The sequence below is a fragment of the Cyprinodon tularosa genome, unplaced genomic scaffold (genome assembly GCF_016077235.1).
Source record: "Cyprinodon tularosa strain WSP-4 unplaced genomic scaffold, ASM1607723v1 ctg139, whole genome shotgun sequence".
Classification (NCBI taxonomy): Eukaryota; Metazoa; Chordata; class Actinopteri; order Cyprinodontiformes; family Cyprinodontidae; genus Cyprinodon; species Cyprinodon tularosa.
This window is the reverse complement of record NW_024038210.1, coordinates 1013790-1031078: the sequence shown is the minus strand read 5'-3', so window position 1 is coordinate 1031078 and position 17289 is coordinate 1013790. Positions and strand designations below refer to the sequence as shown.

At 39.0% G+C, this 17289-nt stretch overlaps 1 protein-coding gene across 1 annotated transcript in view; it reads right to left on the bottom strand.

The window, feature by feature from the left end:
- rcan3 (regulator of calcineurin 3) overlaps positions 1-17289 on the bottom strand; it is a 75802-nt gene that overhangs the window by 54071 nt on the left and 4442 nt on the right. Inside the window, exon 2 of the mRNA XM_038278163.1 lies at positions 16472-16725. Within this exon, the coding sequence (XP_038134091.1) occupies positions 16472-16681 (210 nt within the window). The 5' untranslated portion in view covers positions 16682-16725. The remainder of the gene's footprint in view (positions 1-16471; positions 16726-17289) is intronic.

Genomic DNA, 17289 nt, shown 5'->3' with positions numbered 1-17289 from the left:
TATCATCCATGCTGTTTTCACCTACAGTCATAACAAACACCATGGAAACATGGAAACTGACAGCATAGTATGTTTCTGGTCCACAGCCCGCATCTGGTGGGCCACCAGCAGCTGTTCGGCTTTTTAACTCGGTCCAGCAGCTTAGGAGCTGCAGAGATGAGCTGCCTTATTGCTGTGCGAGAGTGGGGGAGGAGGTGGAAATCTCAGACCGACACGTGCCGATGGTCCCACTGATTGCTTTACTTAGAAATCAGGTCAAATCTTTGTACGCGCTGAGGCACACTCTGACCTGCATGCAAACATCTCTGCAGCTACAATAACACAGACAACAAAGAAATGTAAGTTGGGCAGAGAAGGCTTAGAAGACTTGAGGCGCTCCATGGGTTTCGAAGACGGTACGATGCTCAGAGAAATTGGTCCCACTTTGTGAGGCAAGCAAACAATGAAGAAAGAAATTCAAACAATTTTTCCAGAGAATAATAAAACTTTTAAACATGCATTCTGGGAACCTTTAGTTATTTCTTTTATCAAATGAACACTAAATAAAAATACGCAAACAGATAAAATGGTGCTTAACCTTCACAGTTCAAAGCACAGACACCAAAAACTTATGAAGACCACTTTATATAGGCTCTGACAGAATAAATTAACCTGACTCTAATTGGATTGACAAAAAAAGAATCATAACTCTTAATAATAAGACTCTGAATAAGAGATCAACCGATGTTTTTTTAAGTCTTATGCAGATTACATTGACATCAGTCTTACCAACCCCCAGTATGTGCTGCAAATTTTTTAAGGGCTCATTCTTGAAGAAATATTGCTTTTTCTTCCTCCATTTACATAAGAATGACAAAATGATAATAAAGCTCAAATAGGTTTTAATTTAGACCAAAAAAAAGAAAATATGAAATCAAACATCAGTAAACTTTTTTTGTAAAGTTCATCTTTAAAACAGCAGAGAAAGCAAAAGTGCTGTACATGAAAACAAGAACTAAAGAATACAAATTAGACTTAAGACCAGTTTATGCTTCTGAGGAATAGCCTCTGCAACCAAGGGCGTAGGAATATGTTTACAATTGGGGGGGACACATGTCGGAAATCTGAGATTCGTAAACATTCAACAGAAACATATCTTAAGTACGCTACTTTAAAAAAAAAGGCTGTTTAATCTTTTACTTTATTCCTTTATAAATGTGTCTTGCAAAAATAATGCATTTAAAATTTACATAATGCATTTGTTCATAAGATGTGAGCATATCACCAAACAAAATGACTGAGTCTTTTATTAAGCAAAGGGAGGTGTCTTTCAAGGGCTTCAGCCCTTGGCATATTTAGTGTCCGCATACGCACTAGAAAATCAAATATTTCAGTTGGATTAAAAACAATTCAGTAGGCCACAGAAGTGCAAAGTTTGATATGTTTTATTTTGTCAAACTTGCAATAATGGTCAAAAATGAATTTATATAGGTTGACTGACAGAGGGAGCTGACAGTGTGTTGAAGAATTATGGACAGGGCGCTTTGAAGCATCTGGTTCAAAAACGCATTCTAAACCTTTGGTAGAAATCCATCTATCCTTCCATTTTCTGTACACACTGTCCCTTAGTGGGGTTGGGAGGTGCTGGTGCGGGGTACACCCTAGACAGGTCGCCAGTCTGTCCAGACCTTTGGTAGAAATGGCGCCTTTAATTCCAGTTTGCAGTACAGAACAGAGAAAACTGTTGTCAATGTTGTGTTAATCTGTTTATAGTCTAAAAAGAGGAGCCAGCAGTTTATTTGAGGAAATAAAGGTGCAGAAGTTAATTAGTTGGTTAATTAGTGATTTTGCAGCAGTCTGCTGCACAACCAATGCGGCCGCCGCTGCTAAGAATTAAAATTAACTCTTCCTGTGGTTTTAACTAACGATCAGGAGCGTGGCAGGTATAACATCTGTCCATTTCGGCGAAGCAAAACCATGCAAAAAATAAAAAATCCTCGTAAAACGCACGCCCAGACCGGGCTAATTTCAACACAAGGGCAACACAGTGAAAAAAAAAAAAAAGTTAAGTGATTTTTAAATTTTATTTCAGTTTAATATGAGAAGAAAGTCAGAATACTGACTTTTTCTCACAATTCTGACATTTTCTCTCAGAATTCTGACTTTTTTTCTCAGAATTCTGACTTTTTTTTCTCAGAATACTGACTTTAATCTCAGAATTTTGGATTTTAATGTACAGTAGATGGGCACCATGAAGGAAGAGATGTGGGAGCACTCAGCTTTACTGACAAAGATGTAAGTTGTTTGAGGTGGCCAGCGACACATTGGTGGAAAATGAAAGAATTAGGCAACTTTTTACATGTCCGAGGGGTCCCCTCATTAATGGAGGAGCAGGTCATTAAAACAAGAGAGCTAGTCTCTAAAACAGACATGGCTATGGCTTGATGCTAACATGTTTGTTATCTGTCAGAATTCTGAGAAAAAGGTCAGAATTCTGAGATTAAAGTCAGAATTCTAAGAATTTCCCCATGTTAAACTGAAAAAATTTTTTTAAAATCAGTTAACTTTTTTTTTTTTTTTTCAGTGGCCCTAATCCTTTTCCGTACAAGACTAAGATGACTAAACCAAAAAGATTCAGTTTCTATATACAAAAGTGAACTGACAACAAGACGTTATAAATAGGCGATATTCATAGCAGCATTCCCAACAGACAATTTTACCTTATTCACAAGTTTCTGACTTCTGTGTCACTGTTTCCCTCCCTTCTGAGTGATCAAACACTCAGCAGTTCAGAGAGGGGAGGGGGAGTACAGTGACGTAACGCTATGCTGCGCCTTCAAAATAAAAGCACGCTAGTTAAAAAACTGTCAAAATCTAATATTTTGCGGTACAATTTTTTGGGGGGGACATATCCACCTGGCTTTTATATTGGGGGGACATGTCCCCCCGTCCCCCCCGCTTCCTACGCCGCTGTCTGCAACCATCAAATTTGTCTCTGTGCACGACTATGCCCCCCATGCAGAGGCTCTGCCACCGTCGTTGCACACCTAAAAAAAATCCTGACTACACATCGGACGGTCACAAACCCGCCCTGACCTCATGTGGATGTGTGCAGACAAAAAGTAGCTGTGATTGTTCCTTGGTATGCCTTTCCGGCTGTCTGTGTGGTCGTCCTTCTCGATTCGGTGCTGGGGCATGCCATTTTTAAAAACCGAGTAGTATTAACAACAATGGATAACCACAACGAAAAGGCTGATCGAGGAGGTTCGGAAGTACAACCACTTGTACGATGCCTCAGACATGTTGTTTTGGAAGATAAACACTGCCACCGAAGAAGTTTTCGTGACTATACGCCAAAGTTCTCAAGAGTTCTCGAATAGGCTCCTCCTTGCGCTTTGGCGGGAAACTGCTGTGCATCCCTAAAAAATTCCAGACAGACGTTGCAGAAGCCTACCAGCAAAACTGGTTCATGACCAGACACAAATGACTTATGATGTGTGTAATCCGCCCTATAGACATGGGCATTACGCTATTAAGCATAAGTTAGGCTGTCGTCTGACGTAAGTTCTGGACTGGATTTGAATATTCTTTGTATACGTCTAAAATTGAAAAAATACATAGAAAGTTTACCGTATGCCAGCGTTTTAGAAGAGGCATCAGGCATATGCTGTCTAAATCAATAAGGTGTGACAGCGCCATGAGGGGTAGTGACAGTCCTAGACCTGTTTAAGTCCATAGTCAAACTCTTCCGCCCTCCCTTTCACGGACCTCGAAGGTTCCCAGTCTGTGTATATCGTGTTCTTGGAAGACACAGCCGCTGAAATCAAACACACCCATGTGTCTGCTTAATGTAGCATGAAAACAATGTTGAAATAGGTTAATTGCTGCAACAGTTGAGTTACATTTGCAATAATTGGAAGCAAAATTGCTCAGAAAATACAGTACATATGTAGCTGGCGTAACTAAAGGTACAGTTACAGGTACAGACTGGCATTAAAGAAAACTGCTGAGGAAGATCTAGAGATCTTTAGAGGAAGAGTAATTGGGGAGTTTTAAACTAAAACAAAAAATTTTCACCAATCAGAGGGATCTCTCTTTTGACGTTTGAGAAAATTTTCCCAAAATTATCCCAGCTATTCACGCTTGATTAAAGCAGTTTGTCAAGTGTTGGAGTGCAAGATATACAGAGGTCAGAGTTTGCCTCTAAATTCAGGTTCTGAAAGCAGTGAATTGATCATTAGTGTTTGGCTTTGACTAGATTCTCAAAGATTTAACAAAAACTCAACATAATACCCACTTAATTGAGAAATGTGATGCATTTACTTCTAGTTTTGACATATGAAAGTTTTCTGTAGAGTTCTAGATGAACTACAGAAGATTATTTTTCTTTTTTGAAAACTGTGAGTAAATTCGGGGCATATGAAAGAAAATCCTGGACAATGGCAACAGTAAGCTTCGAACAAGAGCTGAGCTGACATCCGATGAGTCAGAGCGGTGAGACGCAGCCAGTCAGACTTCAATGAGTGTATAAAAGGAGGAAAATAAAATGAATGAAAGATCAGTGGAAAGACGGAAATAAACAGAACTGAATCAGCCACATGCATGACAGTTTTTCCATCTCAGAGAAGAGTGACAACAACAAATAACACAAGAGGCATAGAGAGAAAAAAATCACTACACCATCAATAGTTCTTTTCTGTACAAGACAAGAGGCAGAAATTGATTTGAACGCCTCTCTCCACATCTCAGCTGATAAACATGTCTGTAGAAAAACAGCCTGATTCAGTAACGACAACAACAAGCTTGGGTGACTTAAAAACGGTGAAAGTTAGGTTATCAGGTGTTAAACAGCAGAAATCTAACAGTATAATAAAAAGTATCCAACATAGAGAAGAAAGCAGTCCAATTTTTTCCTTGTGTTTTTACAACATCTCACAGAATCCCAGAAGGCAGGAGAACAAGCTGATCTGGAATCGGGCCGTTTGTCATTTATTACTCACAGCTTATCTTCGCCTCCTGTTCATCGTGGGTTTATTTCAGCTGCTTAATTCTACTCTTTCATGCCTAAAAGCGATCACCAGCGCAACGTTTTTTAATTTCATGGACTGCACGGTTGCATTTATGTCTCATTTCATTAAGGTCCATTTATTCTTGGCATCTGTTAAATAAGAGCTGGTGGTTGTATTGTAGAGCTATTTTTGAGCACGCCCACAGAAGATTTCCTTTTTTAGGACTGATTGAAACGCAAAATAATCTTGATTTAAATAGCATCACAGAAGGAATGACAGAGAACAAATACCTCGGTTGTTAGGCGGCGTTCTTAATCTTGTTTTATAATCAGCCCCTTACATGTAGTGGGAGTGGGGTTGGTGGGGTGTCTGTGGATGACAAAACTCTCCTTTTTTAACCAAACAGCCCTTAAGAAAAACAGGCATGGAACATCAAAGAGCCAGAACAAAGTAGTAATCTGGAGATGTGAGGGTGGTGCTGTGCAAAACAGCTGCGGGAAACTAATGTAATGGAAATGTAATTACATTTGTATTGCATTTAATAGATATAACTAGATGTTTTAAATATAACATTTCGTAAATGTAACATGATTAACAGACGAGTGTATGATATTTTAACACTGTGGTATGGTATTACTTTTCTCTAATCACTTAATTGATCCACCTTACATTTTAAAAACTGGATGAAAATTTGCCCCTTTGTGTAAACAATGCTCCACTGGGTTTCTTTACATTTAAATCTATAGAATGAGCAGGGTGATCTCAGACAGGGTTGACTTTCTAACCATCTAATGTTAAAAAACTTTTTTGTAAACTAAAAAATAAATGCTAAACCTTTCTATGGAAGCCTGTTTCCACCAAAAATAAAATAAGTTATCTCATTATAATGAGATAGTCATCTCATTGTAATGAGATACTATCTCGTTTAATGAGATAGTAAATCATTATAATTCATTTTTCGTTATGTGTTATTATCTCATTATAATGAGATAGTGACTCAAAATAATGAGATAGTATTTCATTATATTGAGATAGTATCTCATTATAATAAGATAGTAAATCATTATAATGAGATACTATGTCAATATAATGAGATAGTAACTCATATTGAGATAGTATCTCATTATAATCAGATAATGTATTTATTTTGTATAAAAATTAAAACTAACTAAAACTGTATTAACAGTTTGCAAACTAATTAAGAGTGTTGGCCTAGTGGGTTAGAGCAGTGTGATTGTGCTCTGTGAAAGTTGTAAGCACTTCACCCCACCACACAATAGCGCCCACTGCTCCCCCCAGGGGAAGTGCAAAACAAATTTCTCCATAGTGGGACAATAAAGGGATTTACATTTGATTTTTATTTTTATTACACAAAACCAACAGAAGTCTAAGAGAAAATGTGCTTAGTTTCCATTTCTTTCTTTATCATAATGCGTTAATATATGGTTTAGTTTCCAGTTGCTTTTTTTGTGTGCAATTTTTCACTGTAACGCATTAGGTCAGCAGGTGGCAAGTACAGTTTAGTTTTGCTCTGAAATCAAACTGCATTGCAAGTTTTATTACATAAAAAACTAAAACTATAACTGAAACTAATAAAAACTTAAAGTTAACTATTAAAAAAAATAAAAACTGAACTAAGATACAGAAAATGAATAAAATGAAAAGAACTGAAAATCAGAAGTCAGAACAAAATAAAAACAAAACCAAATGAAAATTTTAAAACTATTAAAATCTTGACCTCCACATACCCAACTTTATTCAAGAGCTACTCAAATATTGCAGCAATAAACTAATAAAGCCCTTTATTTCAAAGTGTGCTATTCAGATGAAGTTTTAAACATTGAGAACCTGGAGTGACTCCAACTGAAAGCAGCCTGACTTACCTCCAGCATTTGGCTAAAAACATCAGTTTCTGTGAAAAATTATAGATTGTGTATTTAATAACCAAGATGATGAGATGGTAATTAAAAATAGAAGCAAAAAAATAGCACAATAATGCTTCATCACCTCATTCAGGAGTTCTTAAAGGAACCCAGAGAATCATCTAAACCTTTGCCTGCTTATGTTTGGGTCAGAGTTCATGATTCAACATAAGAAAAAGACTGGACCAAATCCAGATGGTTCCAGTGGATCTAGACTTGGAACTACTGCTGAGAAGGAGCTGTCCAAGTTTGACAGCCCACCCCAAAATAATATTGATGATACTGAAAATTTCTGGGAAAATGTTTGTTGGACGGTAAGACAAGATTAGTGCTATCTGGAATGTGTTAAACTGATAGCAAGGAAGGAGTTGCATAGTCGCTTTAGGACCTGTATGACGCACAGTATTAGATGGAACATTAAATTCTGCTCTGCAGCAGAAAGTATATCTGGTATCAGTTCATTTCCTAAAGCTGATGCAGCAGACAGAGGTCTTGAATTGACCAACAAGTTGACCTCTGATTGACTAAAAAAAACTCAATAAGAAAAAAGAAAAACAAATGAAAGACTTTGGAGTGTTTTTATCAAAATCCTGACTTTACTGAGATGGATTACTTTGACATAGAAGCAAAAACTGAAGAAATCTGCACATGGTGGCAAATCCTATTTTCTTTGTTAAAGAAAAAAAAAGGATTTGTCAAATATTTTCATTCAAAATGGAAACAATAGTATTTGCTTTTAATATGCCCTTAAATGATCTGCAAATTAAAACACGAGGTTTGTTCAATAACCTTTCCTTTCATGTGTTTTCGTTAGAGGCTACGTTCTTCCACTGCACCACTTTCCACCTTCAAACCAAACTCATTAAGCTGGTTGGATTTAAAGCACATTATTAAGGTTAGATTCATTTCATCTTAATAGATAAAACTTAAGATAACGTTGGCTTTATCCGCTTTAATTACCCTCAGCAAAAACATCTTTAATTAAATTAAATTAAAAATATCTGTAATCCACGGCTAACAAATATTATTAATTGTGCTAAATTCTAATCCTGTAGGCAAGAAAAAAAAACACGACTGAGCACTACAACAGCTCAATTTAGCCATAATGTTCCATTTATCGCTGTCAACTTGCCTGAAATTCCTTTCTGTATTACTTTTTTTTTTGCATTACACTGAGCAGCAGGATAATATCCAGGCTGCTGCAGGAGCAGGAGGCCAGGGGCATTCGCTCACTCTCCACCGCATTATGTCTGACCTTCAGTCTGCTAAGCACCCGCTCTTTCACGTTCACCCCCCCAAGGACCAACACCCAAAAATAGATTTTATTCTGACACATGCAAACACATCACTACTAGCATCTATGTGCATAATATGCATGCATTTATTGAATCCACTCACACACATTTTCTATTTTTAGTCCCCAATGTATAGGAGTGCTCAGCTCTCGCATTGTCTTACTCTGTCACTCTACAAGTATATAGTATAAATACAGAAAGGGTTGCATTATCACACATCCCACTGAAGGGGAACAGAAAAGTTCCACCAGAGGAGGTTATACTGTCACGTATATCAGTGATACCGTTTCAAGAGAGAGACTTTACAAAATAGCTTTAAAATTTGAATCTAAAATAAACTGTCGTAAAAGCATAACAGTATTGAAGGAAAAAAATACATTTAGTCAGTGAAAAGAGGGCTGGCTGTTTATTTGTAATCAGTCCTTTTTAGAACACCCGTGGTTACTGTAGCAGGCGTTTCACGGTATGTTTCTACCAGCTTTATCTGACAAAGAAAGATTCTCATACAACTACATACAAAAAAGATAAAATAAGGCACTCCAATAGCACTACTTCAACATATTTCTACTCTGGTAAAAGTAAAATGTAACCGTCCAATAAATCACTCAAGTAAGAGTAAAAAAGTACTTGGTAAAAAGGATCCTCACTAATGAGTACATATTTTACTGTTTAAAATGAAGTAAATCAGAAAGACCAGAATATAAAGTTATGTACAAATTCTTTAGTTTTAAATACTAATATAGAGTAATGACTACAGAAGAAGAAACAGTTGACATACACTCACCGGCCACTTTATTAGGTACACCTGTCCAACTGCTCGTCAACACTTAATTTCTAAGCAGCCAATCACATGGCGGCAACTCAGTGCATTTAGGCATGTAGACATGGTCAAGACAATCTCCTGCAGTTCAAACCGAGCATCAGTACGGGGAAGAAAGGTGATTTGAGTGACTTTAAACGTGGCATGATTGTTGGTGCCAGAAGGGCTGGTCTGAGTATTTCAGAAACTGCTGATCTACTGGGATTTTCACGCACAACCATCTCTAGGGTTTACAGAGAATGGTCCTAAAAAGAAAAACATCCAGTGAGCGGCAGTTCTGTGGGTGGAAATGCCTTGTTGATGCCAGAGGTCAGAGGAGAATGGCCAGACTGGTTCGAGCTGATAGAAGGGCAACAGTGACTCAAATAACCACCCGTTACAACCAAGGTGGGCAGAAGAGCATCTCTGAACGCACAGTACGTCGAACTTTGAGGCAGATGGGCTACAGCAGCAGAAAACCACACCGGGTGCCACTCCTTTCAGCTAAGAACTGGAAACTGAGGCTACAATTTGCACAAGCTCATCGAAATTGGACAATAGAAGATTGGAAAAACGTTGCCTGGTTTGATGAGTCTCGATTTCTGCTGCAACATTCGGATGGTAGGGTCAGAATTTGGCGTCTACAACATGAAAGCATGGATCCATCCTGCCTTTTATGAACGGTTCAGGCTGGTGGTGGTGGTGTCATGGTGTGGGGAATATTTTCTTGGCACTCTTTGGGCCCCTTGGTACCAATTGAGTATCGTTGCAACGCCACAGCCTACCTGAGTATTGTACTGACCATGTCCATCCCTTTATGAGGGGTGAGCATTGGCATTGGTATGGGTGTTGCGATACATGTCATGATACTATGAGACATAATGTTATCACGATATTGCACTATAAATCTCTATATGTTGTGATATTTTTTCCAGCAATCAAATTTAAATGTACAGTTAAAAAAAGAAAGTTCTGCGTTCATCAGAAGATATTGATGATTTAGTTATTTTGGTATCCATGTTGTTTGGGGTTTGAGTTTAGTAGGAACTGAAGGATCAATATTATATCCAACCGCCGAAAATCAAAATGTAGCTTCATATTGAGTTTTTCCCCACACCCCTGTTGAATTGTTTCTGTACTGAATTGTGCTATACAAATAAACTTGCCTTAAGGGCTGGTTATACTCCAACAGCAGTGTGTCGCAGTGAGTTTGTTGCAGGTATTACGCAGATATTTTTGATTTATGCCCAATTTAAAAGCGTGGTCTGTGTTATGTTATTTCATGCCAAAATGCAAGAGGGTCAATCACGAACTAGCTGTGGGGGAGGCGGTGAGGAAGTGGAAAAATGCAAGAGGCAAGTTTTTCCAACAACGGATGGACATGAGGGCGAAAAAAGAGCAGGGATCGGGGTGGAAAAAAGGTCCCAGCGTTCTCGTGCACCTCGCTTCATCTTCACGAGTCCTTTTCCACAATGGCGGTCATACTAACAAAACAAGCCGGTAAGGTACCAAACAGGAAATACGCACTGTGTAGATCGGATGTAGATTTGACCAATCAGAGGCCTCCAGTCTGCGGCACTGTCTCTGGTCACCTACAATTTTGGAGAGAAGGGGCGGGGCATATCTAGGTTAACTGCTACACACACGCAGACGACCTGGTGTCTGAGCGTAAACTGGCCTTTAGTCTGGTGTATTTTAGGTTTGACTTCTTTTTTTGGTAAATTTACTCACAGTGGGTAGAGTACTCAAATATTTTACTCAAGTAAGAATAGCAATACTTTGTTAATTTTATTTAAAGTAAAAGTTATGGTGCAGTGAAAGTTTTTTTATGAATATTTATATCAAAAGTTGCTCAAGTAAATACATAGTTTTCAAGTAAGTACCTAGTTACTACTCACCTCTGCGTCTACAGCAGTCCATAGTACCTCTATTTGTATGCCTAGGCTAGGCTTTCTGTCCCATTGGAAAGCAAACCTCTGCTCCAATCTCAAGACCTGTGTAGCCTCTTAAGTTTAGTCTTTTTTAACTGTGCTGTACTTTGCTAAATCTATCATTCCATCAAATCTGATCAGCTTTCCTATTTAAAGTTGATGAGAAGATGGAAAGTAAAGCTTCCTCACAGCATGAGGCAGCTGCCGCCGTGTGCTGTTGCCTGGGGATGGTGAACGTTTTCCGCCACACACAGCGTTTCGCTTGTAGACATGTTTTAGTTTTGATGAGTTACTAGTAGCTGTCCTGTGGAGAGAGCAATTCCCCTGGGTGTGGATCGAATCTCTGCAGATCATCAAGATTTTACTCAAATTTCTTTTTGTTCCAGGCAACCATGTGTTGCACTTTTTAAATACAATTTCAGTAGAGTAGTCTGAAGTTTGTGGCTGCAATATGACAAAAAGTGGGAAAAACTTGGGAGCATAAAACTTTTCCAAAGCACAGAAACATTGGTCGTTTAGAAATCTTCCTTGTGAAAATAATCAAGGATTTTTCCTGTAGGAAATATTCTGTTTGATGCTTGCGTCTAGAGGTAAACATAGCGTGCCAACAGTAAGGCTGTGGGTTTTTAGAACCACAATAGAGAGAGCTTAGAAACCCACACAGGGTTATCACATTACCCTGAGTGGGTGCGTTGGTACCTGTAAGCAGGGGCGGATTTAGGAAATTTGGGGCCCTAGGCAAAGACAGGCAGGGGGCCCCCTGAGAAGAAAACCCATAAAACAGACCCATTCTACAGATAGAGAAATGTTAATAGAATAGACATCCATTATTTGTTCTAGGTTTTGTCCCTCTCTTCTTGTCCCTTTTTCCTCTCTATTTATCAGCGTTCTGATGGCATTTTAGCCAAAGGATTTTTATCAAAAACATAATTAATGTGCACAAATAAGGATTAGTTGTATTAACCATACATGGAAACAGAGTTTTATGGGGCCCCCAGAACTTGGGGCCCTAGGCAACTGCCTAGTATTGCCTAATGGTAAATCCCCCCCTGCCTGTAAGCTTCTCACATCATAGTTTTGTGAAAGAAATAAATATGTTTCACTCTATGTGATTAATGATAGCAGAAACTTTGAAAAAAAAAAATGAACTGGACTTTGTACCCAAGCTTGATGACGTTTAGCTTCCCATCCACTAATCTTCTTCAATTCAAAATGTCGGGAATAGCGTTTGAGGTTTTATACAGTAGGCCAACAACGCCTTGTTTTTGTTTTGAAAACATTTAAATTGGAACCAACGAAGGAGTCCACCCCTTTGGAATGGGGTCGTTTGGCTTCTTTTGTTAACCTGCAATACCCCTTACCCATGTAAGTGTCTGAAAGGGGGGTAGTAAAGGTTATTGTTGGCCTGGCTGAATAGACGAGATCCCCCGCTCTCCTGTACAGGGCCTGGGGCTGCGATGATAGTGGGAAGGGATTAACTCAATTGCTGCATTGTAGGTTTTTGAAAGCTGAAACCTGAGTTCACCCCCTCTGTTTAAGGTTGGTTTTTCTTTCTTAACATATATGGCTTCCTTCACGCCTCTCTCAAACTTAGATTATATGGGGCACAAAAGAAGCCAAACGACCCCCATTCCAAAGGGGTGGACCACTTCGTCTGTTTCAATTTGAATGTTTTCAAAACAAAAACAAGGCGTCGTCGTGCTACTGTATAAAACCTCGAACTCAACGCTATTCCCGACATTTTGAATTAAAAAAGCTTCTGGATGGGAAGCGAAACGTCATCAACCTTGGATAAAAAGTCCAGTGGATTATATTTAATTTTCTTTTTTTGGAATGTCTATGACCTGGATGACTGAAAACCTTCACCAGCAAACAGAGACTTAAGAGAATTCCATCACAGCACTGGAAAGCTATTTATAAATATTAATGATTTTTTTTGCTTGCAGGTTAAAAAAAAAAAGCAAACATCTTTATGTTGCATAATGATTGCAGCTGCATGATGTCTCTGATTGTGGACAAGGCAAAGCTCAGGAGGAAAACAGCAGGCGCTACACTGGAAGCTTAGGTGTTGATTAGGACGATTTATAATGGATTCCCTGACCTTCATCTTATCAAACATGGAAACCACCTTGGCTTATTATGGTGCCCAAACACACTTTTTTCCTACTGGCTCGCTATGTTTTCCAAGTTGCAGCCTGTAATGTCCAAACATTAATACTTTGGAGGAATTAAGCCTTGCATGGTTGAATAGAGCTGGATTTATGCTAGACGCGGCGCCCGTGAGGCCCATGCCGACAAATTACGTCATTTTGGGCTTCCATGCCTCTCCGCGCTACGGAAGCCGAGAGCTGTCATTCCCACCTTTGCCTTCTCCAGATAAAGACATCACTATCTCGTAACCAGGGTTAAACCATTAGTTGATAATCTCAAGATAACCAGATAATTATCTGGTTATCTTGAGAAAACAGTTATTGATTTCTTGAGATAACGAGATCATTAATCGGTGTGAGTAATGAATGAGGCTGCCCAACAGCCTTGGATTCCCAGTCCATCCATGCATGCGGTGACCGTAGTTGTACTGTCATGGTACCGCATGTACGCAAATAATCCTTTTTTTTTTTTTTTTTTTTTTTTTTTTTTTTTTCACTTATTGTCAGGTTGTGGTGGATGATTGGATGACATGGAGAACAGTACAATCAAATCTGAATGTTTTTATTGAAAATCTTTAATCTGGACTCATTTTGTATTAATGCATTTTATACCTCTTAGAGGCATAACACCGAGGCTGTTCAGAAAACACCTGGTGACAGAACACCAGCACTAAGGCCCCAGGGGCATAGGTCTAATTGTTTATGAATCAGGGGTGGAAGCAAATCATCAAACCAACAACATCACCTTGTTACATAAAAGTTAATCACAGGATTGTTTACAGAATTACACATAGGCTGCCATGATTTATACTTATAAGTCCTCTCCCACTGTTGTGGTATTGAAGGATGTAATCGGTTTTAACACACTCCAATAATCTTATGATGAGAAAACGGCTTGTTATATTTAGAGAATGAGAAAATTAACTATTTTTCTCGAGGAAACTGCCATGAAAAAGTATCGGAGGGAGACGACTGCTCTTGGCTGCCTTACCACGCGGCCACACGGAGCAAAATCTGTAACTAAGTGGACTGATCCACGTTGAAAACATGGTGAGTGGGCAGCAGCTTTGCAAATGTAAACATCTACAGATATGCCCAGAAATATAACTGCTATCAAAAACAAAATGCATAAGGACACTTTGACAAACTTGTAAACGGCTGTGTTTTCTACTTTCTCATGTAGTCAGCTTGCATTATGTGCTGAACCCCACCCACCAAAAAAGCTGGTCAGAACAGGAAGAAAGCCGCATAGAATAAAGATGCTGCAGATGCCGAGATAGGTGCCTCATTTTCCGTGCGGAAGTCTATGTGTCATGCAAAATGAGCCCTTTAGACTCAACAAGTGTTGAGTTAACATTCTGCTTTCAACATACAATACAACACCAACACAAGAACTTAACACTTTCACCCACCAACAAGCAGCTATGTGAATCAGACCACCACCGCATTTGCTATAGGCTTAGACTACATAGATTTTTAGCACCTAATCTAACCAGTGACAGCGACTGTTTTTCTTTAAACTAATGTCCAAGTTGTGAAAAAGCATTTTTTGCTATGACTGACTTTATAAAGGTTATTACTGACATTTATTTGTAATTATCTTTGTCTAATAAAACTAAGGAGGATATTCCTGGACAAGATTTATATTAAATACCCCATAGGGGGATTGCAGAACATTTCAAGCCATTAAGTCCTGCACTGCAGCTCTGTTTTGATTAAGAGAGTTCATCAATGTTGGTAAATAAGTAATAGCCCTACTTATTTCCTTAAGACAATCCAGCCCATGGAACTCAGACCACATATCTGTTTCAGCTCATAGCAGGTCAAGGAAAAGAAAAAGGCAGAATTAAAAGTAAACGTGCAGATGAAAAGAGAGCAAGAAAGGCTTTTATCGTCTGTGTACAGCATCTGAAGCAGGGGGATTTTGCCTTTCCTTATGCTGTCTGCCCCTTCCTTCCCTTTTGCCTTCCAAGACAGTGTGATTACAGAAACCGTGCGTCCTCCTGCAGGAAGGCTTTTGAGAATAGACAGAAAGTAATGTCTGTTCTGGAAGAATGCCAAGAGCTCAAAGACAAAAAAGGAAAAAAAATATGTAGGTTGCAATGTTCTTGCTCAAACAACACCATATTCAATGATGTCATATTTGTAGGAATTGGAAAATTATTTAGTTTTTTTCCCCAAATTCTTCCAGAGGAATTTTGTGAAGAAGATGAATGAAACCAAAGAAATCGTTATAATCTGCACGTCTGACTCTTATTTCAAAGCTTCATCCCTGCATGCAGTCTTCCTTCTAGCCATGTTTGAATAAATGTCTAAACTATTTCTGGTGCAGCTTGTTTGACTAAAACCTACAGAGCAAGCTTCATTGACATGTTTCTATCTGAAGTGTGCGTAGGTGTCATTTCCACTTAAAAGCTTGAGTGTGAATCGTAATGAAGTGAGAAGGCAAAACGATTGGGGGGGCAGACTCCACCGCTAGGAGCAATGGGTGTACAAACAGCAACCTCACAAAGCAGGAGTGATCCATTTAAGGGGATTTTGTGGAAGAGCCAAATTTAGCCTCCCTGCTTTGTATTTGAACAGACAGTGGATCAATCAAGAAAGGAAGAGGAAACTTAATGAGTAATATTGTCATGCGGGAGGCGAGCTGAAGAGCTCTAAGAGGCGGATACAGTAGAGGGGGGGAGATGGATGGACCTGACAGCAATAAAAGGAAAAAAAAAACACTGGAAGTAGAAGAGGTCTAAAGATGCCAGCTGGAAGGATGATGAATCTCTGGACAGTGTAATTAGATTAGCAGGCAGAAAATTACAAGCATTTTCTTTGCATCCTCCTCCAGAAAACAGAATCCAATGATCCTGAACCCCCTTGCTTCAGGAGTTTAATCAAAACATTAAAAAAAAAAAATGTCCTGAAGAGGAAGAAAGATCTCTTTTTGTCTGCCTCACATGCATGTGCGTGGGCTTTTGCATGAGGCCTGTAGGGAAACATTCTGCAGAGGCATAATTGGGCATGAATGACATGCATCATGGATTGATGATAGAACGATATGCGGACACAGATGGATTAAGCTCTCAATGTGGCTCCTGATTCTGTGCAAGTCGGGTTGTAATCCGCTGACCTGCAATCATGGTTCCTGCTAAACAAATTTTAGCAGCATCAGGTATGTGTGTGTTAGTGTGTGTCTCTGCAACAGAGAGCTAAGCAGGGCAGCTTGAGACAGGAGCACCGGCTTTGAGTAACAACACGCACGTGTCGCTGGGATTTGGAATCTTGGATCGACTGAAACAGCAGAGGAGATGACTCAAACAGGAATCCACCGATGCTCTGGCTCAAACTAACGCTCACACACGCATTAGAAAGGGGACGCAGTAGCGTCGTCTCACCCTGTGGATGTCCTGCTCAAACACAGCGTCGTGGACGCTGCATGCAAAGAGTGCTGTGGGAAGGTCACTCAAGTCCATCATCTCCTCCGCCATGCCATCCTGGTCACTTTCGCCGAACACCATGTCTTCTTCCTCCTCCTCATCCTCCTCTGGATCACTGCTGTAGGCCTCAGAGCCGTTACTCCATGCCTTAAAGTTCTTTTGCAGCATGTTGAATCCTGTCAGGGAGCTGCTGCAGGTGACTACTGCTGAAGCTAACAGATAAAAAAGAGGGACATTAAGTCGATGAAGGGGAGTCCTTCTACAACTTTTTCATATCCGATAGATAATTATTGCATCATTGAGAATTCGCCAAAAGTGATACTGATGCAATATGATATCAGGACCAATCATATCAGCTTTAAATACTTTTTTTATATGTTAGATTAGGAAAGGCTTGATCAATATTACTGAAATAGGGAACAAAAGTCAACAACAAAAATGAAAACAGGTAAAATTAAGCAACAAGTTACAGTAACTTTTAACAGAAGTAAAATGTTTCTATCAGAATGTAAATATCAGAATAAAACCGATAAAATCCTTTATTAGTTTTTGCCAAATATCAGACGGATATTAAAACCTTACTATTCATCTTATGGAATTCAATTCAGTTTGCAGCTGTTTTAGTCTTTCAGTTACTCTGTTGTTTTGTAGTAATACATCTAAAGTTAACAGAAAGACCTTCATGCATTTGTAGAAAGCTGATTCAACTATTACGACTTGGATCCAAAAACATGTGATAATCTTAATAACTGTTATAATTTATAAAGATAAAGGTC